Source organism: Convolutriloba macropyga, chromosome 5 (assembly GCF_964194025.1).
Source record: "Convolutriloba macropyga chromosome 5, txConMacr16.3, whole genome shotgun sequence".
In the NCBI taxonomy this organism is placed as follows: domain Eukaryota; kingdom Metazoa; phylum Xenacoelomorpha; order Acoela; family Convolutidae; genus Convolutriloba; species Convolutriloba macropyga.
This window is the reverse complement of record NC_134472.1, coordinates 30,049,779-30,077,391: the sequence shown is the minus strand read 5'-3', so window position 1 is coordinate 30,077,391 and position 27,613 is coordinate 30,049,779. Positions and strand designations below refer to the sequence as shown.

The window sequence follows — 27,613 nt, the reverse complement described above, 5'->3', positions numbered from 1 at the left end:
ACTATGTTAAAAATGGCACGTGCACCTTGGGGGGGGGGACCGTAGAAAATATCAGCCCACTAAGCTGGGGGGCTAAAACAGACTAGAGCCGACCAGTTTTTCAAATCATATATAACTTACCTTACTCTCTAAATGACTTGACTTGTTAACAATACAATTAAGGTCGTTTAAGCTTACTCTTATTATTTTACATTTTAGTGACGAGTTTTAATGAAAAGCCATGGCAAACAAAATAAAGTAAGTGTTCTGAAGTTTGTTGAAAGAAATTTCAAACGTTTCAATTTTTGAATTACGACTCCTTCAAATCAATCTTGCGTCTAGTAATATTTCTACGCTAGTACACGTCAACTTTTCAGCTAATCAGGCAACACTCCAGCAACATTTTAATAAAAATCGAGTCTAGTTCTACTGAAAAACTCAAAAACTCAGATTCTTTCGATCGCAGAATCTAGATTGGTTCAACAATTCACAGAAGTTTGTGTATACACCTTTATGCACATTTAGCGTGAACTCAGATAAATAGCGAGCTAACATTGAGCACGCGAAATTGTAATCAAAATATGGTTGAAAACATGTTGGAAGATTTTGAATACTCATCTTGCATGAGTTTGCATTTTCAACTTTTTACATGCGTGGCTGCACATGCCTGTGGCGGGGATTATTTGAAAATTTAGTTTGAAAAAGCCTAAATTGTCTCAGAAAATTATCTCAAGTGATTTCAATTTTTTTGAAATGCTTTTAGTAGGCATTTTTTAAAATTTTGTTTCTCATCACGGACAACGATTTGAAAGTGATGCATCTGAAAAGCATCGCAAATAAAAAACCATGGTTGCAATTGAGGAATCATTCTAAAATAAAAATTAATTTGATGAAGAGAGTCCGATCATTTGCACAAAATATCTATTAAAAAGTAAAACAGAACTTTGTAGAGTATTCTGAAATTTTGTAGTTGAATAAAATATAACACTTTAACGCAAAAGTGTTAATCTGATTGTTACCCAAATTTCTGATTTTATTTCTTCTTTTTGTATAGCTTACACTCGTTTTTTTCCTGTTACAGTTTGCTCTCCTTTTTTAAGCAAACATGGACTTATTGTGAAATGCAATGTCATAAATTACTAAGTTTTGTCAATAAACTAAAATAGAGCACAGATTATAATATTACGCAGAAGAATCTGGAATGAGCATGTCTTTGACCTAGATGCGATTATCGTAAGAACACTCACAAAGATATAATCGTTTTAACTCGAAAGGAATCATAACATGATGCTGGAATCAAATTTGTTTATCCTGTAATAACTAGGCATGTCTGAATTAATTTGAAGCGTTGACAAGGAGCCGGAAATAAACACCGACGAATAATGGAAAAGTTCTGCCTGTTTATGTTAACCGCATACCAGATGGAACCAGGTGCAGAGGTAAAACAAGAGGTTATAGCAATTACAAACATAGAAGAAAAAACAGTTTTGAGGAAAAAACACTCACAAGAAAAATGCATTCCATTTGACCATCTAGCAATAAAATAGAACCACCAATTACCGGATGAGAGCTCCAGAAAATATTTGGAAACAAATAAATGACAAGTGAAGAGAGACTCGAAGGAGAGAATTTGGGAAAATAGGAACCACGACACAGGAGCTAAAGAAAAAAAACATTTGTAAAATGAATCCATCTGGGATTTTGGTAGACTTGCAAGAAAATAGATACTAAACGTAAACTGACGAAACAAAGTCAAGAAGTAAACGTAAAATTCTAACAAAAAATATACTCCTCAAGGGACTCCAAAACAAGACACAGACAGACAATTACCGGGCCATGAAAGCCGTTGAAGAACTACTAAAACATATAAACATCACAAACATTGACAAAAAGTCGAAATAATTTTTAGAAATGAAAAAAGAGCACAAAACAGAAAAAAATTTTGAAACCAAAAAAAGCACATTTATGCTAAGGTTTACAATTTTGGAGAGAAATCTACTCATAAATAATCTGCAGGGTACAAATCGATTTTCTCAAAGTGCTGTAAAATCCGGTATTTCACAAAGGTATGTAAAAGCACCAAAAACGAAAATAAAACATCAGCGAAAACACTGAAACAACCACGAATAATTCATATCAGAGTATTAGGAAATGGAAACAGAAACATAAAAATTTCATGTGAACAGAACTCAATATATGAAAACCCGGGTCAAGGTTTTTGTGTAAATTTTTGTAAGAAATGCGGTGAATGCGATGAATTTTTGTATAAAATGCGTTGGTTGCGGTGAATGCAGGGAAAATAATTATTTCCCCGCATGTCTGCCAAAAATTCCGCGCAAAATTCACCGCATTTGCTTTCCAACGTTTACTGAATCTAGTTTATATTCACAAGAAATATGATAGAAATAAGTGACAGTGTCATAATGCTTTGCAGGCATTTAGGATGTATGTGTTTCGAAACCCTGTACGGAAGCTTCTTATTTGTAAGAATAATGAGAACGCGGTGAATATAAATAATTCATCGCGATTCAACGCATTCACCGCCAAAAGATGTAAGAAATACGCGGTGAAAATTATTCCTTTTCCAACGCATATTTTACGAAAATTCACCACTAAACTGCATACATGAGATTACGGAAAAAATTTGAGTAATGGAATGCTTTCTGCTGAACCAAACGTAACAACCGACAAAATACACCAAAAAGAGGGGATACCTGACCATCTAGAGTATTAGACAAAATAAAATGTCTAAGCAGAAAAAGCAAAAAAAAAGAAAGCAGAAGCTTCGTCCAGTCGACAAACGTCCAAACCAGTAAACTGAATGCCCACTAAAAACGTTCAAATGCCAACACAACGATCAACTTCTTTAAACATAACACAAAAATTTGAGACGGAGGTTGACGAGTGCAAATGAAAGACCGAGTAGTACCAATCTATTTATGATACACAGTCAAAACCGAACTGGAAAAACACTTTTTTACCAAATGCTTAATTATTTCTATGAAATTGGGACTTGTTAAAATAGTTAAAACCGTAAACTTAGAATTACAAGCCTGGCAAGACCACGTACCCGTTGTCGCCACTACACACTAAAGAAACAAAAACACAGCCTTACTTCGACTTAGCAAACATCTCGGAGAAACCAAAAAATGGATAGAGACTCCCAATTTATACAAAAATGGGACTCCAATGAAAGCGGCAAAAAACTAGCATTTTTTTGTGACTGGCACTGTCAAAGGAACTTAAAGATGTCAGATCATTCATGGGCTCGGCTCAAAACCCCGGGAACAAATATCCCAGGCCTTACTAGTTACGCAAATTAATTATACTAAAAAAGTGACAGCAAGGAGGGAATGGGGAAAATGTTGCAAAATATAGTGAAAAATTCTAGCACACTCTGACTGCCAAAAAGAAATCAATCATTCGGTAGGTGTAAGCTCACCAAGTCTGGGTGCAACATTATGCAAGGCAGAAACAAAACAGAAAAGGAATGACTCACACATCGAGAAGCTTGCCTACCCCGTAACATAAATTTACGGACAGAAATATACGGTTGAGTAAATATAGTACCATGTTATCATGCCGGAAAGAGCGCGCTACTAATTTGTGGCAGTGATATAAAAAATGCAAAGATTAATGATAATCACTGACCTGTCTTCTAAAAACTCCAACCGAGAACCCAAGAAAAAAGATTATCCTAGCCGAAATTCTGATAAAAAATTCCTTGATTATGCCAATAAGAACAAAAAACAACCTATTCGTTGATTTAAAATCAAAGCCCGAATGTGCCTTGAAGCTAGTTAGCTGATTAAGTCAGATAACACACCAACTAGGCGCCACAATTTTCAAATACAAATAAAAATAAGGACTGCAAACTGTGGACTCGTAAGAAAACCAAATTGATACGGTTAAATACTGCCTTCAATCACTGAAATTTACTTCAGAAATCAAAACTCACAATCAGAAGATCCTAAAATATTCGTGAGTCAAGATTGTCAGATATTCAAGTGCCCCTCTTAAGTGTTTTAAATAGTATTCGCGTAATTTCCACAAAACTTACTTGAACTGTTTTGCCTGATGCCCGCAAAAAATCACTTCACCTATCTGAATTTTCACCAAACATTTGTTTACCTCATATACCTGTACCTTGCTCCCAGAGGATTTCACCACTTAAACGTGGTATTTCCAAAACCCTCAGTAGTGTAAAATGACAAATGCAGAATAAAGGGCCGTTTTATTCTGCGCTGATGCTCTACAGTTACTGAGTTTAGACTCAGCAATTGGTCATCAACTGAATATGAACGAAAGTTGACTGACTTCTCTCTGAGTCAAACTTACGCTGAATGTTCTCTGCCCGGACAGTAAGCATGTCATTGACATGTGCAGTGATTCCTTCATGCTAGAGAATGTACAAAGAGATGAAATTGAAATTTTCGAAGTCCAATTTTTTGAAATATTCATGAAAAGTTAAAAGGGCAGTTTAGAAGCATTAACAGAGCAAATTTACAATAAAGGTAATAGTACAGTAATGGGAGGTAAGAATTCACAAGGTCATGGGTATGGTTCTATAATGGGTTAGACGGCCCACAACCCAACCCCCCCCCCAAATACCAACCCAACCCCCCCACAACTCAACACACCACACCCAAGCAACACCCTTACTCGGTCATTACTACTGCCAAATCTGCAGATAGACCTCGTCCTACTGGACACTCCCCCCGCTTTACCCCGCAATCGGTAATACCATACCCGCCTATCAGAGTCAAGTGCGAGTACACCAAACGCAAACACAACAACAACGAATAAACACTCAAACTTTATTGCCTTATTCAGGCTTTATTACAAACACTTTGCAACAAACACCTCTTATACCTGCTCTGCCAAAAGTACCAAAAATAGAACTCATAAACCATTCAAACACACGACAATTTTCAACTCAACGAATTAATTTTGCAAACGTCCACAAAAATCAAAGTTCAGAAAAACATATAAACACTGTATCAAATTTTAACGACCCACAAGAAGTTAGTCTTATCTCAGACAACTCAGTCTCAGAGCCACTAATTTCTCAATTTTCTTCCCCAACACCATCAGATATCGCAAGTAAGCCCTTTAATCCACCACACTGATGAATAACTAATATTGAATGCTTACTCTCACCAGCTCATTGGAATCACTCTTTTATTATAGTCAATTCAAGTCAATTCATCACCTTCATTCCAAAGTTGATTGCCACTTACTTTCCAAGTTACTCCACCAATAAAAACAATAAGTTCTCTTTCCCCAACACCTGATCCAGATCAACACTCTCAACACTGTATCTGTAAACAACCACATAATACTAGAACTTATACTACGCTACCCACTAAAGCCAGACCCAAAATTTGTAGTACTCTCACGCGCCCTTTCTGGAGACCATAATATTGGAGAACAATTATATAATTTGGCTAAACAGAAAATAACAAAATCATAAAATCTCACCAGTACGTGAACAATGAGCACACGACTTACTTAAACAATCAAAGATCACGCTCTCTGTTGAGGTAATATTCGAACAAGACAAATTAAGTTTCCATCCACGAGCCGCAGCTCCAACAATTTTCAGAGGAAAAACAAATCCTTCAACCTTCATTTGACAGGATTTTCACTACAAAATTGACAGATACCTGAATAACAAAGCCAGTTATTTTGCATCCTTTAATCCACACTCAGAATTATCTTACACAATTACATTACAGATATATTTATACTACTCATTAATTCGTTTTTTTTTCACTTGCCCTCTTATAAAACAACCGATCAAAATTGAAAAATTTAACATCTCCAGTCCCAAATCAAGAGTACATGATCATTTTAGTAACCACTATAACTGCTCTCCACAACATATCACAAATTTGCAGTATTATAAGCTCCATAAAAATGGCGACTGTAATATCAAACCAGCGGATTTTCAAATCCTACACACCAAAATTGAATTCTTTCCACAAATTAGAACAGTTCAAGTACGAGCATATGACTTACATGCAGAACTTAGCGACAAAGAAAATTTTTGCCACAAAATCTAACTTAAAAGAAGCTTCAGCTTTGATCACGATAATTTATATGTTCACATTTTGAAAAGACTTTTTTTCCATAACAAAATAAAGCTCATAGAGATCTTGCACGTCTTGGTATAAATAAACATCATTATTACCGACAGATAATACAATTTGATTTTTTTAATGACCCAAGCTGGCAAATTATTATAGAAGCCAATCAAGGCCATTTCCAATAAGACCGCTGGCGCCCTTATGGTTTCCAACAAGGTAATTTGATATATAATCCAAATGACCATGAATAAATTCTATGTGCCGCAGATAACCATTGAACTAAATGCCCACGACAGAGTCTTAAACACGAATATCACGTCATCCAGACGCTAGGATGGTCACTACAAGTAACAAACAGTACACTAGTTTTTGTTGTAAAATTAGAAAGCGCCTACTATGGCGAAACACGAATTAAAAGTAACATAGAAAGGGCGTACTTCCCCCAAACCACGCTAATAAAGCAACAGTCGTTTGGGAGCCGAGTGATCACTGTCGAATTTTTGACATTGGTAGATTGAAGGCCCGAATGAGAAAATTCCAAAATCGCTACCTCTTAAAACACTCAGAAAAAGCGAAACCAACTCTGGACACAAACATTAAGCACATATATACTCAGATCGTTATCAGGACCTTTTTTGATGGGTCAGCGCTCTCCCGATATGAAGTACTTACTGCACCTATCTACAAGTGTAATGAGGATCACCCTTATTATGCCACACAATATCAAGATCTTTTTATTCAATACAAAGAAGGTTTTAACTTTACCATAGGCATAACCTCAGAGCAATTTAAAGATGTTCATATCCCTATTTCTAACAATGCACCCTTATCGACAACCTAAACTCAGTCATAAATTGTAAATGGGTATGTTATACCACAAGAATCACAGATTTGGCGCAATACATCCTAATATACAAAGGGATTCTATTACATAGTTAGTCGAGTGTTATTAGAAAAATACCCCACAAGTCTTTCCATTTACAAGAAACTTTGCCAGCTTGATCTTGTTTTTAAAACAAATTACCTTTATCTTTTTAACACAAAAATGGTCGGATATGTATTCACGGGTAAAAGGAACACAATTGCCATTCTTAAAAACTCAACTGTAATTTCACTTTTCCCATGTAGAACAGTAGCTTCACCTCTTTAAAAGCTCAAAAATCATTCTTTTGGCGTATACCTGCATATTATCAGAACAAACTCCAACTTGTAGACCAAGGAACGCGTAAAACATTCCCTTGGTCTATTAAAGCACCATGTAAAATTGACAATTTCGGTCAGCAAATTGCATTGGACGCGGATGGTTATGAGTCATACCACTCAACGCCTTGCCCAATTAAAACTCAAAGTCACGTAAAAGATTCACACCCAATGAAATTGAAGGCCACTTCACCCACGCCAATATCACTGCACAACAACTTGGCGTTTATTGCTAAAGAAACTGGACTAACTCCATATTTATATTGAAATTTAATCAATAAGTAGACGATGCAGCCTGGAAATTCAAAGTTGCAAAAATAGTGAACTTTGCAGAAGTAGCAAAACAAACACAATTAAAAGCACAATTTTGACAATCGCAAAGTCAATGCACAAACTTTCTAAATAAATTATTCCTCAACGGAAAAGAAATTGGGCGTATCGATTGGCAAGACTTTATCAACCGCAACTAAGTAAAAAATCCCTTATCGGATTTTGTTGGATATCCATGGGATACATTAAAAGAAAAAGCCATCATAGAGACAGTGTTTATTTTCTTACAATGTCTTTTTGAACTATTTTATAGCGCTTTTAATACTTATAGTTAAAATCACTTTTAGGACTAATATCACATTAGCAAAAAAATTACGTCAGGATTTTTTAGAGTAAATTCGCAGACAATTTTTCATGTTGTACAAATTTACTTTAAAGCCTATATATCCCATTCCCTAAAGAAATGAAAACGACCACAATTCGTAAATAGCAGCACTCCAAACTCTCACAGAGAATTGAATTCACTACAGAAACTTTTTGAAACTTCCAAAAAAATGCTCATCTCTGGTACACAATAACTCTAATAAACACAGAGCTCCAATTCTATCAACTTCTATTTTTGACTGCTATGAATTACACGTAGAGACACAACCAAAGCTTGATCTTCAATCTTCAAATTTACACACTTATTAATCCTATCAGACTTTAACGTTCACGTATAATCTCACTTTTCAAAGAATCTTTTGAGGATTATCCGCATTACCAGGAGATCCCAGAAGGACTTACTCTCAGTTAACTAAGTACTCGTATATAACCCCTAATTTGTTTCAGGGCACCACAGCTGTCAACCCCTCTCCTCAAGATGGAGGATCACGGATTCCTCGGAACATCGATTCCTCTGAATATGATCTTATCTTGCTGGACGTCGACGAAACCCTCACCTTTGAGACCATTGGTACTGCCCCCTACAGTACCAGATCCTGTTTGCGAGATGCAAACACTGGCTCTCTTCACAATGGCACAGTCTTCACCACAGCCACAGCCTGTGGACACGGCCACCAACTCACGGCTGAACCCGCTGCCTTCACCCGCTACTTTCTCCTCATCATCTCGGGAGCTACGCTTGTTCAACGAGAGCGACACAAGCTCCCCGACAACCACAGTTGCAACAATAACCTCGTCGCAATAGTTGCTTCTACATGGACAACAACCGGTGCCACAGCCACTGCCACAACAACCTCTCCACAGCTCACCCTGGGCATATGAGTTAGCAGCGGAACAATTGGGTAGATCGACACAAGAGACCGTTGCTCCAAATTGGGTGGATTCTGGGAGGATACGTGGTCCTCATTTTCGTTCAAGACGACTCACTTACCCCCCACCTGTGATGCCTACACCAGCACTGCAACGTCGAAATGTCTACCAATTGAGATATGGGGTGCCCACAGTGCCTCCACTTCGCCCTACATCCTCCCTTCCTCAACCTCCCTCTTACGACAAACCAACTTCAATTGAGAAATATTCCTGCACGAACCCTTCGCAGGAAGACGTCCGAGACCAGCACCGCACGATATTTACTCCTTGCAGGCTTCACCAATACAGGCTTCACAGTCGCTTGCGCGCTTTACAGCAAGTCCACCAAGAAGCTCACTGCCTTCAGCCTCGAAAGCCAGGGTAAAACTTTTTACACCTACTCAAAGCACGCTCATAGAGCACCTGGCTGCAAACTTCATTTCCACCAAAATCACGAATCCGCTGTGCATCAACACGGAGCATGGTGTTCATGTTCCCGAGAGGATAAACTGTTGTTTCAACGCCCCCTCACCATACGTTGAAACCAACGGCCAGCTCCTGCTCACTAGGGCAATTGGAAAATAAACATATTGAAGAAGGGTGTGAAAAGGACCTCCATCCCGACTGTCTTCACTTTCCAACAAACCCGCGCTTCACGGAAAGATTTTGACACAACTTCAAATATTTCGCTAGCGCGGATCGACAAAATGACTATTTGACTGCAATGTTAACCAGAGACGGTGACACCACCGCTTTTACCAGAAATGCGATCCTTTATATCTCCAATTTGGTTTTTTACATCCAACTCAGATGTCAACGCACAATGTCAACCGGAGAAAGATGTTACGCATAATCCATATTTACCTCCTTGTCCTGTGCCATTTTCACAGAAGCAAACATCTCGTACACGTAAATTCTCAATTACAATTTGCCAACACGAAACCCACCTCCCATTATTACCTCAACTATAGTCACATTATTAATCAGAACCTTTGTGAGGGTACCTTACGTAATTTTGACCTCATCAAAAATTACTTCACATTCACATCACTCTACACCACGACCCACAGGCAAATTCTTGTACCCATTGAATACATCCAGTGCGTAGAGGGAGGAGCAACAAATTGTATGTATGGACACACTTTCAACCTCCTCTACCGAGACTGGATCGCGGACAAGACGGCGAACAGAGAGCTGGAACTGGAGGAGACACAAATCTTGAATCATCTTTTGGAGATGCAGCCACACTGCAATCCAGATTTGTACCCTCGGCCCCCCGCCGCTTGCCTTGCGCGGGAAACGGAGTTCTCGGAATTTTTCAGGGGCCCTGAAAATCTGGCACAAAATGTTGAATTTGAATTTCGTTAGTGGACACCGTCCCACCACTAAGGTCTCGCTGTGCCTGCAAAACCTCGAAGCCTCACAGTTCTTCAAAACACAAAACTTAATTATCTTTGCTATAATTTCTATATTCTCTTTTTATTTTCCTTTTATATTTTCTCTATATCCATTTCTCTATATCCTTACTTAGCAGGCATTAAACTTACGAAAGGTTGAGGAACTAAGTAGCTCTTACAGTAGCTAAAAGATGAATTTCTACGAGAAGGTAAGCTGGTAGATCCGATCAGAACAGAACTTGTACCAGATGCTGATAAACATAAGTCTTCCTGTACAAACCGACAGAGACTACAGACTACAAACGATGCTACAACTGGGAACAAATGCTCACTACTGTACAGTGAGAGACATTTGGGTACACTAACAGGACTGACGTTACTAACCAGCACACCCTGTAACTGGCACCCTTACTGGTTTCATACTTTGAAAAGATGTGGACTGTTCACAGTTGACACTAGTTGATACTTCACATACAGGTACTTCAGACGACAGCACAAGTCACCGGCTCCATCACACAACGAGGATAACATATCTACTGTATTTCAGCTAAAACTCACAAAATTTGGACAAAAACTCTTAACCCCGATGGATGTAGCAGAAGAAATACTAGATGTACACCTCCGGTGTTTACTCTTTTATACATCGTTATAATTGAAGTATACCTTCAGTGTTTTTCAGAGTCGATTAGTCTGAGAGGAATAGGTAAGTCTATTTCACGCGAAGAAATAAGTAGCCCTAACTCTTTTATACTTTAAGGCTGTAAAAAGAGCCCACATCGGGTCTGCCTTACTGTAAATGAAGCTGTAAATTGCAAAAAGTATACCATTATACATGACCAGTATAATGGTTTAGACAAATAAACAGAATGCATTTTTGAATATTTCATTGCTGTGTTGCACTGACAGCAAGGTACGGGTATTCTTTTAAACTACGCTCAATGATTGTGTTCAGTGTGACAGTGAAGCAGTAGTGGTGAAGCGTGAACACCTGCAAGTGACGTCACTCTCCATGAGTGAAGTGTATGGGGACTTGTTCGCAGTGGGACTGGGCTCACTCAATTTCGGACACTCCACACACGGCAAGGCACTCGTGTACAGGTATGAAGATCGAGTTCATTCTTCCCATGCTTAACACGAGGATAATAGAAGTCTTACAGGTCGTAGTATGACCTCCATCTAGCATTGATATGGTAAGCTATTTAAATGAGCCTTTTTCATTGAAAATTTACCGTGTTAGAAGTACAGTGGATTAGACGTTATTATTTTGCCCAAATTTTTGCAGTTTTATTGGGAAATCATTGGCATAATACATTGTGATTTGACATCGTGATATCATTGTGATGAGACATTGAAGTTACGATTTCTTGATCATTTTCCAGAAGCTGTGGGTCGAGACTTCTTTAAATGTCTTAGAAACCATCCCCCGTTTTATCCAAATGATATTACTAAACTCCCTTATATTCCGCAAATTAACTGAAAGCTGATTTAAGTCCATATTTTTTTATTTTTGGTTAGTAGTTTCTTTCATTTTACTCATTAAATACGAAAATTCGAACAGATTCAAAATTTTTATCTCTATTAGTAGTCGTTTTATGTCATAATCTGAATGCAACATTACGATACAATACAATTTACAATTACTGGAGTAACAATAAATATTAGATGATATTGATAATATTATTGCAAGAGCACTTTAATAGGTCAGCTCTTTTCCGAAAATTTTTTATGAAGTTTTAAAAAACTTTAAAATATTTTTAGTTAGTATTATATCTAATTAATAAGCTAATTAAGTAAACAAAACCATGAGCATCGTTTACTCATAAAGTTTGAACACGTCCTGGAAAAGAGCATCTACAGTTTTCGTTTTTCTGTTTTACTCAATAGAGGTGGTATTGTCAATAAGTTTATGCGCAATTTGACGTTCAATAAATAATCTCCGCCAAGTTAAGTTAAACATGTTTTTTTTTCAAATTCTATCTAGCACTTGTTGCCCCGATTGCAGAACTTGTCGAGAATCTTCTGTGCCTCTGGAATTCCGTCCATAATGGCATCTTCTAAAATGGCCCTGGGTTCCCCTGGCTCCAACATACTGTGGTGACCTGAAATTGATAATTACTGTTTTCACAACACTAATGGAAGATGTTCATTTCATCCATTCAAATGGACTAGTTTTCTTTTATTGTTATTATTTCTTATTATCAAATATTGAAAGGACTAAGAAAAATGAGAAATTATGTTATTCAAGACAGTTTTAAGACAGTTATTCAAAACATCCGTCAGTTTAAGTAATGGTTACGTGACTCTGCTTGAAGTCACTGAGAACTTCTGGCGTTTATCGAGAACCGCGAAGCGGTTCGAGATATCAAGTCAGAATTTCGAAGTGACTTCTGCAGAGTCACTTAACCGTGCTTAAAACACGAAACACGCACGTTTTAAAATGACGAAAGTCAACGAAATTCAACTTCTGGCTAAGTAGGAACTTCTGGCATTTTGACTTCTGGCACTGCAGACTTTCGGCATTTTAAAATGTGCACGTGAGTGTTTTAAACAAAATATGTTGAAATTTCACATACAAATAGTACGACCACAATTGACTTCTCAACATTAAAAAAGGTTTTAAAAAATTCATTTAAAAAATCTTTTTTAATGTTGAAAAGTCAACCATACGGATTATCTATTACCATTGTGCGTGATGTTCTGATTAGTACCTTTTAAGTGACCGACAGCAAGGTTGAACTTAGCATGAGGGTGTCCCTGCTCTGCCGCCATTTTGAAGTACTCAGCTGCCATCGAATGGTTCTGATCTGTTCCCGCGCCATGTAAATATCTACAAACAAAAAGGCTCTTATTTAAATTAATCAAACAAAAATAGCCCAATTGCACTGAGAAGCTCTAAGTAGTTTGATACACATTTTCATGAGAGACCTCGCTAAAAACGTATAACGTAATGCATTACCATGTACTGAGTTGGGAAACGGGGGGGGGGTTACAAAGTTTTTCAATGAAATTGATACTTTATAAGATAAAATATTGAAATAAGTTTTCGGCAGCATCGAAAAAATAAAGTTTTCAGACTTAATAGACGCCTTGTATTAAATATTTAATAGAAAATTTTTCTTTAGAAGAAGAGTATCAACTCTTTTCTCCTAACTTTCTTCAACTCAAACATGTAATTTTCATGAAAATAACCAAAGGTTAAACATTAACACTGTTAATCCACATAATTAAAATCACTTAGTATCATTTGTAAAAATATGTAAGATTGCCTATCACGTGCTCAAACACGTTCTCGGGAGCAAGTACTTCTGCTGAGCCTCGCGCTCTTCTGGTATTCTCCCGGGTTCCTGTGCTTCTCCTCTGCAAGGGCGCAACCTCACTTCTGTTGTTGGCTACTGGACCAGGAAGAAGAAAAGAGTTGCAGCTAGAAGGTTGAAATGAAGTCTTCTGGAGAGGGTAGCTGGAGAGAGGGCCAAGTCCGTTGTTGAAGCTCCAAAAAGTTCGAAACACTGATTTTGAATTTTTCAGAGTCCTCCTTTTATCCTACTTTTCCATATGCCTTAAGTTTAGCCAATCAAAAGCATTGACGTCAGAACTCTGCTTCTTTTGTTTTGGTAATACGTACCGCTTGGAGCATGAACTTGAAATTACCAACCCTCTCCTCAGCATCCTTTCCTATTTTGTTCATGCATGCAGATTTAATCAGAATCACATACCCATATTTCAAGTAAATTACTGTTTAATAAATTGCAGATATGTGTTTCTACTAAATGACTAAATGAGGGGTATGAAATTGGTACTTCATTAAAAAGGGTAATATAATTTGTTTTACGGTGTAATCAACCACCTGAGCCTCGCTTCCTTGCTGACTTTTGCTACTAAATTCAAACTACATTTCCTATTCATTATTTGCTTATAAATTTTGTTTGGTTTATCAACTTTGACGAATTGGTGGATCTTGGATCAACTACGAATGGAGACAATCAACGGAGCAAGAAATCAGCAAGATCATTGGGTAAGTAGTAAAATAAAAACCAAAAATAAAAGACAATTGTAGACTGTATATAAATATACTTTGTTCATATATGTTGTTCATAATCTTATTCCCTTAGTCAAGCGAATAGCGCTTAACTCAGGCATATTTCTTATTATAGTATTTGAGGCTATGCAACAATTATTTTGGGTCCTAAATTGCGTTTATTTTTCAATCCTACATACCCCTCATCTAGTCTTGCTATTCTCCTGCATAGCAGTAATCAAGCAAATATAAATTGAGCAACTGTAAAAATTTAGATCTTTGGGTAGAAGTCTAGCTTCCCTGCAGGAAGTTCAACTACAGGTTCTTCCTTCTAATTACTTTTGCTGAATGTGACTCTTTCTACTGCCGGTGACTCTTGTTTAAGTTTATTCGCAAGAAACCGCCGAAGTCTTCCCAACAGCTTCCAGTGACCACAAGCAACACCCAAACCAACTGCCAACAGGATAGCGAGGAATATAAAACTGTTGAAGGGAACTATCCCGTGTTGCATAAGTTTCTCGCTGTAGTCCTGACGTTGAATCTTTTGATGCTGTATGAAGGTTTCTGCAAATTGAAGTAGGTTTTCGGCATCAATATTTTCGTCCGGTAGATGGTTAAGTGTCAATTTGACGGCTTTGAAGATCTCCAATTTCATATGATCTTTTTCGGGGGCTGGTGCCAATGTGAAATGTTTTTCCACGTGATCAAACATTTCCTGTAGGATCCCAGGTAGTTGAATGTTTGTTATCTTTCCTGTGTCAACACTGCACACCTCCGGTTCCGGATGAAGGATTAGACCACCACTAGGGAGTTCTAGATGACCATTGCAGTGTGGTTGCACCAAACAAACTCTACAGCCAGGTATTTGGCCTGCTCGGGTGTCCATTGTCACGTTAAGAAGATGATAATTGTTGTGTTCCGACAGCAGAAGAAACATAGATTGGGCTGACGGGTTGACCGGCAGCGGGATTATTTTCTCGCTGATCTTGTTAGAGCAAACGGATTTTTGCAGAACCGAAGACGGTCAGTACCATGGCATTTGACTTTGCCAGCTGAGGGGAAAAGAGCCACACCTTATCGTCTTTCTGATACGGTTTTCCGTACGTTCTCTTGAAAAACTTATCCTTCTGTCTTTGTTGTACTGAGCCTAGGGTCTCACGAGCACACATGTGGGCTTCCCGAAACTTCTCGTCCAAAAGTTGAGTGTACTCGTGTACTGTAGGTTCTGTGTCTGGTGGCTTGGAGAACATTAACTCAATAGGGTAGACGGCTTCGTCTCCAAACACTAGCGAGAAAGGGGTTTCTCCTGTTGACTTGTGGACAGTTGTGTTGTACACGAACTCTACGTATGGGAGGATTGACTCCCATTCCTTTGGATTTTCTGAGCAGTATTTGCTGATCATATCTGCCAGAACTCTCTATCGTGGCGCTCTACTTGCCCATTTCCTTGTGGGTGGTATGGAGATGTCCGGGATCTTTCTATGTTTAGGAGGGTGCACACTTCAGTCATGAGTTCACTGCAGAAATTGGTTCCTTGATCTGTATGCAATGAATAGGGGGCTCCAAACCACAAAACCCACTTCTCAACGAATTCCTTTGCCACATCTGCCGCTGTTATTGTTGAGAGAGGGACAGTGATTACTTATTTCGTAAAATAGTCAGTTATGATCAAGATGTATTTGTTTCCCGTGTCTCAGTTACGCGTTACTGGTCCCAGGATGTCGGCAGCCACTTTCGCGAACCGTACACCCACTGTGATTGGTTGCAACTCGGCTTTCAAATTTCTGCCAGCTGTCGATCGCGCTGCACATGGTTTGCAACTTTTGATCCAATTATCAATGTCTCTTCTCATCATGGGCCACCAGAACCGTTGTCGAGTTCTATCGGGTGTCTTGTGTAAGGCAAAGTGCTCTCCTGTTACCTTAGAGTCGTGCAGTTGTTCTTGTACGCTGCGCTTTGCAACTTGTGGTACAACGATAAGTTCTTGATAGCCGTCTTTGCCAGGGGCATACCACTTTCGTATGATCATACCATCCTTCATCATGAATTGCTCCCAATTATTCCACAACCCGAGGACTTCAGGTTCCAGCTTCTGAGCTTGTTTCCTCGTCATTGGGTTTACTCCAAAAGTACTGCCGTTGTACTGTCTGTCATTCAGTGGTACCGTAGCTTTTTGTAGAATCGTGGCAATAGCTAAGTCTTCCCTCTGTTTTGCCCTGACTTCATCACTGCTAGCTTTGAGTTCCACTGAGGTCACATTTTCTTCCGATTGCTGCGTTATCGACAAAAGAAAGACCTCTGGTTCTCGCAATTTAGCTATTGCCGTCTCCAAGTTCGTGGGTTCCGGACAAGATCCAGTGAATGCCTCTTCCTCGCCCTCCTGCCACTCAGGTTCCCTTGTTGTTTGCCGAGAAAGAGCGTCTGCATTGCCATGTTTCTCACCAGGCCGGTGAACTTCTTGGAAGTCAAACTCTTGCAACACCTCGATCATTCTATATGTCATTCCGTCAGCATTCTGACGAAAGAGCCATTGTAAACTAGCGTGGTCTGTCCGAAGTATGAAGGGGATACCCAGCAAATAGGAGCGGAACCACTTTACTGCTTGAACAACCGCCAACGCTTCTCTTGTCGTTGTACTGTAGTTTACTTCTGTTCGAGTCAGCACGGGGCTAGCGAAAACAATTGGATTCTCCGTATTGCTGTCTAGATTCGACAGAACAGCTAGCGTCAGTGTCCAAAACAAATAGTTAGTCGTAATTTGGATGGCTTAAAATTGGTGCTCCGATGAGTCTATTCTTCAGATCTTCAAAGAAACGCTGACAATTCTCGTTTCAATAGAATCGCTGGTGCTTTTTAGTAAGCTCATGTAGGGGCTTCGCTACACCCGCAACGTCTTTAACAAATCGTCTGTAGTAGCTACAAAAGCCAACAAATGACCGCACTTCCGTTGTATTAGTGGGTTCAGGCCACTTCGATAGGGCGTTCAGTTTCCCCTCATTTGGCCTTATTCCATCCGCTCCAATGTAATATCCAAGGTAGGACACTGCTGTTTGAATCAGCTTGCATTTCGAGGGCTTCAGTTTCAATCCGGATGACGCTAGTCTCTCCATAAGAATTTTGAGGTGTCTGAGGTGCTCTTCCAGGTTCTGGCTGTAGATGAGGACATCATCAAGAAAGATGGTCACAAAATCATATAACTCTTCATTGAACAATTGATTTATGAGGCGCTGGAAAGTTGCAGGCGCATTGCCCAGTCCGAAGGGTAGCCGCTTGTACTCATAGTGGCCCCCATTTGGCGTTGAGAAGGCTGGTTTCGGTCTAGCACTCTCAGTGAGTGGTACTTGCCAGTAGCCCGCTGCTGGGTCCAAGGAGCTGTAAAATTAGGCGCCTTCCAAGCAGTCCAAGATCTGATCAATTAATAGCAATGGAAATGCGTCCTTTTTGGTGATCGCGTTGAGTTTGCGGAAATCTACACAGAAACGTGAAGTGCCATCCTTCTTTCCCACTAAGACCACTGGAGCACTCCAATCGCTTTTTGACGGTTGGATGATGTCCAAATCGAGCATCTGTTGCACTTGTTTCTTAATCTCTGCAAGCTTAGCCGGGGTGGTCTTGTAAGCCGGTAGCTTGATTGGCGCGTTGTCGCTGGTGTCAATGTTGTGCTCAACTAGGATGGTCAGGCCCAATTCATTCTCATCCTTTGCAAAATTGGCTCTAAAATTGTAGACAATCTGCTCCACTACGTCTTTCTGTTGGTTATTGGCACCCTTTGTGTTCTCAAGGAGTGCCTCCGTGATTTCGTCTACGTCAGCGTTGAATTGAGTTTCTTCGCTGATTGTGGAAAGCACTGCAGGGGCTCCCTTTATTGAATCTTCCTTCAAACTTCTTCAGATTATTGGTCAGGGATGATCCAAAATCTAACCTCAGAAACGCCAAATATTCTGAAGACGAAATCGTGTACGATCTCCATGTTCAATCCAAGGAGCGTCAAGTCTTTCTCATCAGTTCTGAGCTCCATTGTGTGGTATCGTTCGGCTTTGGTTCGAAGGTTCGAAAACAAGCGCCAAAGATCTGTGTACAGTACCTTTTCTCCCTGTTGAAACCAGGGGTTAAAGTAATAACATGTATTGGACCCCTTGTCCCAATGAAAAACTGCCCCTGATCGTTTTCCGAATAATTTGAGTCCAAGTGCGTTGTCTTTTTCTACTAAATTGTTCTCTGTTTCGGGCGAACTGGGCATCAGTTTCACCATTGGCATTCTGCGGCGTTGTTCAGAAACATAATCACGGTTTTCGTACGCAAACCGATTGGGGATGGGACTCTCGAATTCGTAAAATTGCTCGAAGAGCCAGTTAGTGTCTTCTAGCTCCTCTCGGTTCTTCGGCCATGCGGTTTTCCTAACATTGGCGATTAGGGCACCCGCTTCGATCTTCACTCTTGTTTCTGCATGGTTTTCTATGACTATTTGCCATGGCCACCGCCATCACACGAGTAAATTTCAGGAATAGCCAGTAACGACTTCTTGGGCCAATTCATTTCCGAGACCAGAAAGTTTCCTTGAGACATGTATACCCCGCTCTCCGAGATCTCAATCTCCACAGATAGTCTCCCTTAGGGTGCTATTTCTATCGCGTTTAGGCATCTGGCGGTCAAGAATCCCCCTTCGAAGCCACTCATCTCACTTGGCCCGTGGTCGATAGTGTTAGCAATCACTTCGGTCTTGAATACACAATCGAATGCCACAGCTCTCGATTCAGTAGTACCGGTGAATAATCGACTCGTGTGGAAGTCGATCGAACATTGATTGGGCTTAAGGAAAGTTGTGCCAAGAAAGATGTCCACTGGCAGCATCGGGGCTACCAGAAAGTCTGCATCGCACTCAAACTTGCCGTCCATGCAAACTGGCAAGGTCTTTTTCCCAGGAGTCGGATCTGCTTTCCCTCCGCATGGTACACTGTCCCGTCATACTTCTGTAGTGGTACGGGGTACTGTTCTGCTATCTCCTTGGACATGAGGTTTACCCCACTGCCGGTGTCCACTACAGCTCTTCTTTCAGCTCCACCAATATCGGCTTTCACTAGTATCGATGGGCCGCTACTTTCTCCTACTGACGTTGCTTTGGAGGATCCGGGTCGTTTTAGGACAAAAACGGGTGACACATTGCTGGCCAGAGCAGTCCTGTGTGGATTATGTTCTCGCCCCGGCCGATCATCGTTCAAATGCTTCTTCTTATTTGGGCAGTTTCGAGAATAGTTCCCTTTCTCATGGCACGCATAGCACTCAATATCTTGTTTTGCCCTTTCGCTCCTTTCTGGTCGCTGAGGTTTCATTGCCTGGAAACCATTCTTCATGACATGCATCATTTCCTCCTGCGTCTTAAGGGACTGCACAAGCGATGATTGAATCGAATCTAGAGCAGAACTGTTTCCCAAGTCTGTGCCCTCAACGTCCACATATCGTACACCAACACCACGGCGGTGGTACCTCTGAGCTTCAACCTTGGTCACTGCTTCAAGATTTAGTGCTCTCTGGTATGCTGCATTCAGCGTTGCGGGTTCTTCCCGCAGTAGGTGCCCCCTCACTTCTGGGTCCACAAATCCTTCTATGAAGGTCTCTTTTTCAGCCAAGTCCCTTGCATCTGACGCTAGAGCTGCATTGGCCGATTCACTAACTTTCCTCACTCTTCGGTAGAAGTCCACAATCTTCTCAGATTCCCCTTGTTGCAGACTCTTGAATTCTGCCCTGGTCCTAAGGTTTGGGTAGTCTCCGATCCTGTTTCTCAACTCATTGAGTTGAATCTGGAGTGTTGGTGCTGGGTGTCCTGCTTCCTGTTGCAGGAACTGCGCCGGGAGTATGTAGTACTCGTCAATTGCATGACCAGTCAAGCACGTTGGCAGAATTCCTCTTGACTGAGCGTCATTCCACTCGTTCGCTTGACAGACAGCATGGAAGTGTCTCGCCCATTGGTCGAAAGAGTTGAAGAACTTCGACGGGAACTTGCTGGGTACTTGGGCTTGGGGGCCTCCTGCCGCTGGAGCCACTGCAGCACCGCCACCTCCTCCCGCTCCAGCTCCTGGTTGTGCCATCTGAAGCTGGAAATTGTTGTCTCCTTCTTCCTCACAGTAGCTTCTCTGGGACCACCACTGTAAGATTGCCTATCGCGTGCTCAGACACGTTCTCGGGAGCAAGTACTTCTGCTGAGCCTCGCGCTCTTCTGGTATTCTCCCGGGTTCCTGTGCTTCTCCTCTGCAAGGGGGCAACCTCACTTCTGTTGTTGGCTACTGGACCAGGAAGAAGAAAAGAGTTGCAGCTAGAAGGTTGAAATGAAGTCTTCTGGAGAGGGTAGCTGGAGAGAGGGCCAAGTCCGTTGTTGAAGCTCCAAAAAGTTCGAAACACTGATTTTGAATTTTTCAGAGTCCTCCTTTTATCCTACTTTTCCATATGCCTTAAGTTTAGCCAATCAAAAGCATTGACGTCAGAACTCTGCTTCTTTTTTTGTGGTAATACATACCGCATGGAGCATGAATTTGGAATTACCAACCTTCTCCTCAGCATCCTTTCCTATTTTGTTCATGCATACAGATTTAATCAGAATCACATACCTATATTTCAAGTAAATTACTTTTTAATAAATTGCACATATGTGTTTCTACTAAATGACTAAATGAGGGGTATGAAATTGGTACTTCATTAAAAAGGGTAATATAATTTGTTTTACGGTGTAATCAACCACCTGAGCCTCGCTTCCTTGCTGACTTTTGCTACTAAATTCAAACTAAATTTCCTATTCAATATTTGCTTATAAATTTTGTTTGGTTTGTCAACTTTGACGATTTGGTGGATCTTGGATCAACTACGAATGGAGACAATCAACGGAGCAAGAATTCAGCGATTGACTCAGGCATATTTCTTATTATAGTATTTGAGGCTATGCAACAATTATTTTTGTCCTAAATTGCGTCTATTTTTCAATCCTACAAAATATAATGATAATTCATGGTTCAACTTTCGCAGTTCGTTTTTAAAAATAGAAAAACACATGAATATATTCAAATTTCTGTTCAACGGAACAATTTAATGCGGTGTTATCAAATATTCTGTTAATCTGTGTCTCTCATTTTGTGAACCCATTGACATTATTTGACATGGAAGTTTATTCTTTTTTCGGATGTTTCGCACCCACAGTGGTCTTTCCCCAAGTTTCGTGTTTCCTTGTTTTTAATTTCATAAAATAGGTTGCGGTGTTTTTCTTTTCCACTCAATTGTCAAGCGGCCTGCATTTTTTAAAAGTTAATGACGTTATCAACGGCAACAAATCTGTGTAGAGCTTAATTAAATTAAACGTTGTAAAGATTGAGTCAGCTAGAAAAACATAAACTTTGTAAGAAATATCTGTTTTTACGATGGTCGAATTTTCTGCTTAAATTAAAGTTTTTTGTCATAGTTTATATATCGATTTATGCGCTGTACACTCTTAACTGACAAAATTTGTAAGAAAAATCCACTGAATAAAAGTTTTTTGGAAAGAGTGACTTAGATTTTTAACTACGTCTCATGGGTGCTGTGAGATCTTAAAAGGTATAATGAGAGAATAGAAACAGAAGCTGCATAATTTTCCCCTGATATCTTCTGAGCAAGGTCAATTGTTCATATATTAATACGGCTTTTAGTAGGGAAAATACATGAAGTTTTGTCCGAAAAAATGGAGTACTGTAAAAATTATGATCACGAGAACATATTCGCTGTGAAAACTGTTCAAACTGGATAAAAAACCACTACCATTATTTGCTGATTTCTCACCTGTTTCAACCATTTGAAAAATGTTGGGTTAAGGAAAAATGCTGGATCAAAAGTTATTAAACTGTATGAAACGAAGCAGCCAGCAGTTATTTTGGCCTTTCCCCATTAATACGCCCTAAGTTTCATGGTCATATAACGCATAGCTCTCCCAATCAAAGTAAACATGCCATAATTGGGTTGTGGGAGTCTATGATGTGAAAGATCCGTTATTTCATGTGTGGGCCTTTTTACACTGCTTTTTTGATAGATTTGTTTTTTGATTGACTCTCTCTGCCTTGACTACTTGATTTTTTTTGCTGCTATAAAAAACTCTCGTTCGGAATTTGAATATAATTAGATTATATGAAGACTCTGAGATTCTATCTGTGCATTGTGAACAGTTTGTCCATGGCTAGACAATTAATTTATAATAACAACAATTTTTGAAATCATTTAATAGAGGAATCATTGTTGCTTCTTTTTAGTGAGCAAGTGAATTTGTCTTGAAATCTTATAGATGTTGACCAAACAAGAAGGCTCACTGGATTAGAAAATAAATTTGACCCCTTCAAATGCAAAATTTCACCAACATTTCAACTCTAGGACGTTGAACTGAAAATCTGAACAATTTTATATAAATTTTTACATAGCAGTTCAAAATTTTATAATGGGGAAAATTATATATTTAATGGTTTACTATTGGTATTTAACTATAGTCATAGAAATATTTATGTTGAAAGCCAACTTATTTTAATATAGTTTTAAGTCATTGATTCAAAAAGCCTCAAGACATGAAAAAAGGAATGTTTTTTTTTATTTTTTTTATTTTTACATTTTTACATTTTATTTCAATCAATGGCTAGGTAAAAGAAGGGATAATTTTCAAACAAACTGCAGAGCAATTACATTGCTCCAAATGACTTCAAATGATTTTAGTGCTGTACTGCTACATTGGCTAAATTTATTGGTGTAATATTCAATTTTGGTAGGTTTGGAACCCCCAATTCCCCAATTGAGAGTATCAGTATTCGTTCTTCCCTCACAAACTGAAGCTAGCACCATATGCTCAAGCTATCTACAACCAAAGTCAGTTGCACGACATTGTAACTTTATTTTTTGCTCTCTTCGGCCTCACAATGTAGTTTTCAAGTCAATTTGTTTGAAGAAACTGGATTATCTTCACTGCTACGTTAATAAAATATAAGTAAAACTTTGAAAATAGCAAATTCAAGCGTTTAGCAGCCCTTGCCGGACCTTTTCTGTTTTTGCCCCAGACTCGATGGCGGGGCAAGCAAGCCGATAGGCAAGGAAGCCGAGTCTTGTAAACTGTAAAGTAGAGAAAAATTTTGAGAAAAACGTATTATAGTTTGTCCAGGGAGGGCCGGTGAACGCACTTCGTGCGCGCCGAGGCTTCGCCACAATAAACACTCCACGGTGTCCGAAATACACCCCACAGCGAATGAGAAGGATGGCCATGGACAGCGATCTACTCAGGCTAGAAATTGCTAGTCTCTTAAAAATAACAATAATTTTGTTTCTCTGGTGCACTGGAATAAATTATAAATTGCAATACTATGCGCAGTTTTGACATTAACGGTCAGCAATGTGTTTTTCCCTGAAAGATTACATAACTTTTACAGAAAAGTGGGATTGCTTTTACGTTGACTTAATTTTGCTTTGGGTAACTTTGTGTTTATCTCCAGTGTCATATAACAAGTCCGTTTGCTCTCTCTGTGTCCTTAGAAATTTCACATTTTAGTCATAATAAATGGCCGGAAGCGGTAGACGATCGGGTGGATTTTGTTTTGCATTTCTTTGAAAAATTGGTGCCATACAACACAACCCTTATTCCTATGAAAGATCAGCGCGAAAATAGTAGAAACACGCATTACTCTTTGTATGCTTACATTATAAGCAAAATTTGATTAACGTACGTGTATTAATTTCAAGACTTCGCTGCATCATTAGTTTTTCACTGCCTAAATTTGTCTAATTGTATATCCATGTGAATTTAATGCCAACAATGTGCTCTGACATGTGTGAATGCGGGATACAAATTGACGTGGGATGCGAAAACAGAGAAGTTCCGAATTGCCTATTGTTGAAAACTTAGGCCCATGGTGAGAAAAAACTCACATTTGATCTGAAAAGTTTTGAAAATGGAAAATTTGAGTAGCACTGGACCAGTTGTTACAAAGACTTAAGCTTGTCAACAAGCACTGCGTGAGATATAACACCACAGGAACAATACACATTTAAATTTTTTGTCACACCCTTCTTGAAATTGGGCCTAGGAACTTTATTCAAGCTCAACTTAAATTTGTTTGACCAATTTGTGCCAATTAACCTTTTACCATTAAAAAAACTTTGAAAAACAGAAACAATCATCAAAATTCTAATTTTTTTGAAAAAATGAGATTTAAATTTTTCTTTACTTTTCTCTCCAACGTCGTTACAAACAAGCTTGAGCATCAATTCCACTTGGAAACTATCTTTAAAAATTAATTTGATGTTTAGACAAAAAGCATATGTTAATTCGAAAACTTGAGTCAACTATTGAATTACTCTTTTGAAGTCTTGAGCTTGAGTTGAATCAACCGTTGTTGAGGTGATTTTTTTTCTATTTTTTTAATTTTCAAATTTGAAAAGATTGTATTTCTGTCAAGTTTTTGAGAAACTTTTAGTGTATACTTTTGGTCTTTGAGATGGCAACTCCATGCAAGGAAACCATTTCACTTTCACCCAGTGACTATAAAGTGCTAATCTTATTTAATTTTTGTTGCTTTACAGCACACTTGAGTTTGGACAATTTTTTTTGGTTTCTGTTTGGTGCCTATTTCAAGCACAAAATTTCATCGAGTGCTTTTTTTTGGTATAGTTGTTCCTCTTTTGACTTTTCCGTTTTATCTAGAGATTTGTTTGCAAATCTGATCAATACCGTCAAAAATTCAGGCGCTGAAATTTCAAAGACGGAGAAATTTTCAAAATAACGATTTTCAGTTGAATCCTTTATGTGTCTGTCTTCTATGTCACAAATAGTTTTTTGTTATCCAAAACGGACCAATTAACGTTCTTAGCTTGTAAAAATTGTATAAAGGCTACTTTTATTTTGAGATGCAGAAAGTAAACTATTTCAAAGTAATTCACTAATGATTTTTGGGAGCGAACATTTCTGTCTAACTGAAAGAAGTTTTATGTAGAAATTTTAACCGATGGACTCTTTACGGTTAAACTTTATGGAAATTTTTATGGTTCAGCGGACTTTGGAGATCATTTGTTATCACTGACACTCCAAAAAAATTTGATCTGTCGGAATACTAAAAAAGATAACCCTTTATATTTCTAACACCCGTTGTTGTATTTACTAATAAAAGATGAAACAGTCATTGGACACATGAGAAGACCCGTGTTACCTACCATAAACCCTTCTTTCTAGGCATATAAAAGCCTAGAAAGAAGGGTTTGGCAACCGTATAGTTGATCTTGGAACAAAACCAACATTGCTCAAAAAGCTCTTAAAGTACTCATGCATTGCACGAGTTGATAAAAACTCATCAAGACACTTGAAAAACAAATTGAAGTTCATGGTGTCTGGGGAATCGTATCCAAGACCATACACATTCATAGTGCCTGTAGGACCACAAAATCCAGGTCATAAAATATGAAAAAAATCGAAGAACAGTTAAACTAACATCTTCTGACTACATTAAGCCTTCAAAAAAAAACAAAAATCAGTTAGTTTTTTTTATTTGATGGCAACCATATCCAAAACCATAATTATCCATGATCTTGCTCATGGTTGCCAAGAAATTCATGAATTCTCAAATTTTCCAAGGGATCCTAAGAGCGTGAAAAAAAAACAAATTAGCTGTCCATAAAGCTGGTCAGAAATGTAAGACAGCGAACAAACACTAAAGAAAAAAACCGATTGTTTCTATCGGAAGACTTTTTAATTTTTTTTAAAAAAAATTAAAACAGAGACCTTTGTCATATTCTCTCCAGCAATGCACCACAATTAATGTGCATGAGTGCTTTTAATTGCCATGGTAATCAATTTTGATTCTCTGATTATAAAAATTTGTTGAATTATTCCGACCAGTATATTCTTTACTGTATAAAAAAATTTTTTTGTTAGTTTTTGATTTTACGTTTTTTGGTTAATTTATTCATTAAATAAGTTTTCATTAAAATAGTTAATTAAATTATATAAATTTAAGTTCATTATATTAGAGTACTGCACAAAAAATGCTTGGGGAATGAAAAGAGACATATATTTTGTATTGGTTTCTTGGATACAAAAAAAACATTTAAATTATCAAAATTAAAGAAAAACAAGAAAAATACAGAGAACTGTTGAAGAAACAAACGAACAAAATGCGACTACATTAAACCCTCGAAAAAGCAAATTAACTTCGTTTCAATTTTTTTCTTGGCAATCATATACATGTAGAAACCATCGAAGAACCATGCGAGATGCATGTACTTTAAGTGAATCTTGAAAAAAATCTTGGAGCCATATTAGAATTTTTGGTATTAGAGTCACATTTGGTACTAATATACCACAAATCCTCTAAAGCGCTTAAGGCGCTGTGTATGGGTGTTATGGGTGTTGAAAGGACGCACAAATGTGCATACCGGATTCCTGGATACCATATTAGAATCATATATGGAAAGCTTGGCAACCATAGAAAGATCATACATGGTTCTTGGAGATGGTCCCCAAAAGAGGTCAACCCAGGGATACAGACCAAGTTTTTGTATATTTTTTTGCATACGATAGATTGGAACATTATGCGCGAGAGCACATTACCGACTTTCTTCTTAAATATAAAACTCACCGTTGTCCTATTTGATGTTGAGCGTGTGAATGACCAACATGAGCGTAGAACCTTTCCACATGAAAAATGACATTCTCCAGGAAATAAAAACAGTAGACGGCGAAACAAACCACTAGAATAACCACAATAACTTCCATCAGTATAACATACCACGGGTCGGGTAATTTCCGCCTAGCCAGGTAAATTTTACTCCCATAAGGAGCTGCATCGCAATGACTGAAGGACAAACCCCGCGTGAAATATCGTTTCCTTAAAGGTTTCTTATCCAATTTTGACAAAACTTTGGAATTTTGTTCACGTTTGGGTAGCAATTCGTTATCTGAACTATCGCTGCCTTCGTTTATAGCCTCGAAGTTAACCTTTTTGGTTTTGAATCGTCTTTTAGCTTGACCTAGAAAGCTCTGTGTGGGGTCTTTTTGTAGCAATGTCGAATTCGTTATAGCCATATTCGATTATAATTACGTGAACAAATATACAAAAAGGCTGAAAAAGGTTTTGAGCAATTTTATATCATTTGGGATCAGTGATGCGTGTATTATGTGCGTTCGCTCTACGTGTTTAAACCTCAATCACTTAACAGTGTATTTGGAAACAGGTGGAACTTCTTCGGTTCATCAAAATTTAATGACGTTTCCTCAAAATTGTGTTTCATCCATTTTTCCACATTTCACGTATTCTGTATTTCACCGATATATGATGCGTTTTAACATTTTTGAAGAAACTGGTTCAATGTGTAGATTGAATATTTTCAGG

At 38.6% G+C, this 27,613-nt stretch overlaps 2 protein-coding genes across 2 annotated transcripts in view; one reads left to right on the top strand and one right to left on the bottom strand.

Moving 5' to 3' along the window:
* LOC142339937 (dynein axonemal intermediate chain 1-like) overlaps positions 1-27,613 on the top strand; it is a 53,798-nt gene that overhangs the window by 11,520 nt on the left and 14,665 nt on the right. The window contains exon 6 of the mRNA XM_075390305.1: positions 11,181-11,326. Within this exon, the coding sequence (XP_075246420.1) occupies positions 11,181-11,326 (146 nt within the window). The remainder of the gene's footprint in view (positions 1-11,180; positions 11,327-27,613) is intronic.
* On the bottom strand, positions 12,066-27,463 carry LOC142339936 (uncharacterized). The gene is made up of 3 exons (XM_075390304.1): positions 26,861-27,463; positions 12,937-13,055; positions 12,066-12,327 (listed from the first exon to the last, which is right to left on the bottom strand). Exons 1-3 carry the CDS (start codon positions 27,304-27,306, stop codon positions 12,206-12,208), a joined length of 687 nt encoding a protein of 228 aa, XP_075246419.1. The 5' UTR covers positions 27,307-27,463; the 3' UTR covers positions 12,066-12,205.

Bases quoted from the DNA above. Each gene is read 5' to 3' on its own strand.
- LOC142339936 (XM_075390304.1), bottom strand. From the start codon at position 27,306: ATGGCTATAACGAATTCGACATTGCTACAAAAAGACCCCACACAGAGC. The intron at 13,056-26,860 runs GTGAGTTTTATA...TTTTGTTTGTAG, and splicing joins CAACATCAAATAGGACAACG to ATATTTACATGGCGCGGGAA. The intron at 12,328-12,936 runs GTACTAATCAGA...TATCAATTTCAG, and splicing joins TGCTGTCGGTCACTTAAAAG to GTCACCACAGTATGTTGGAG.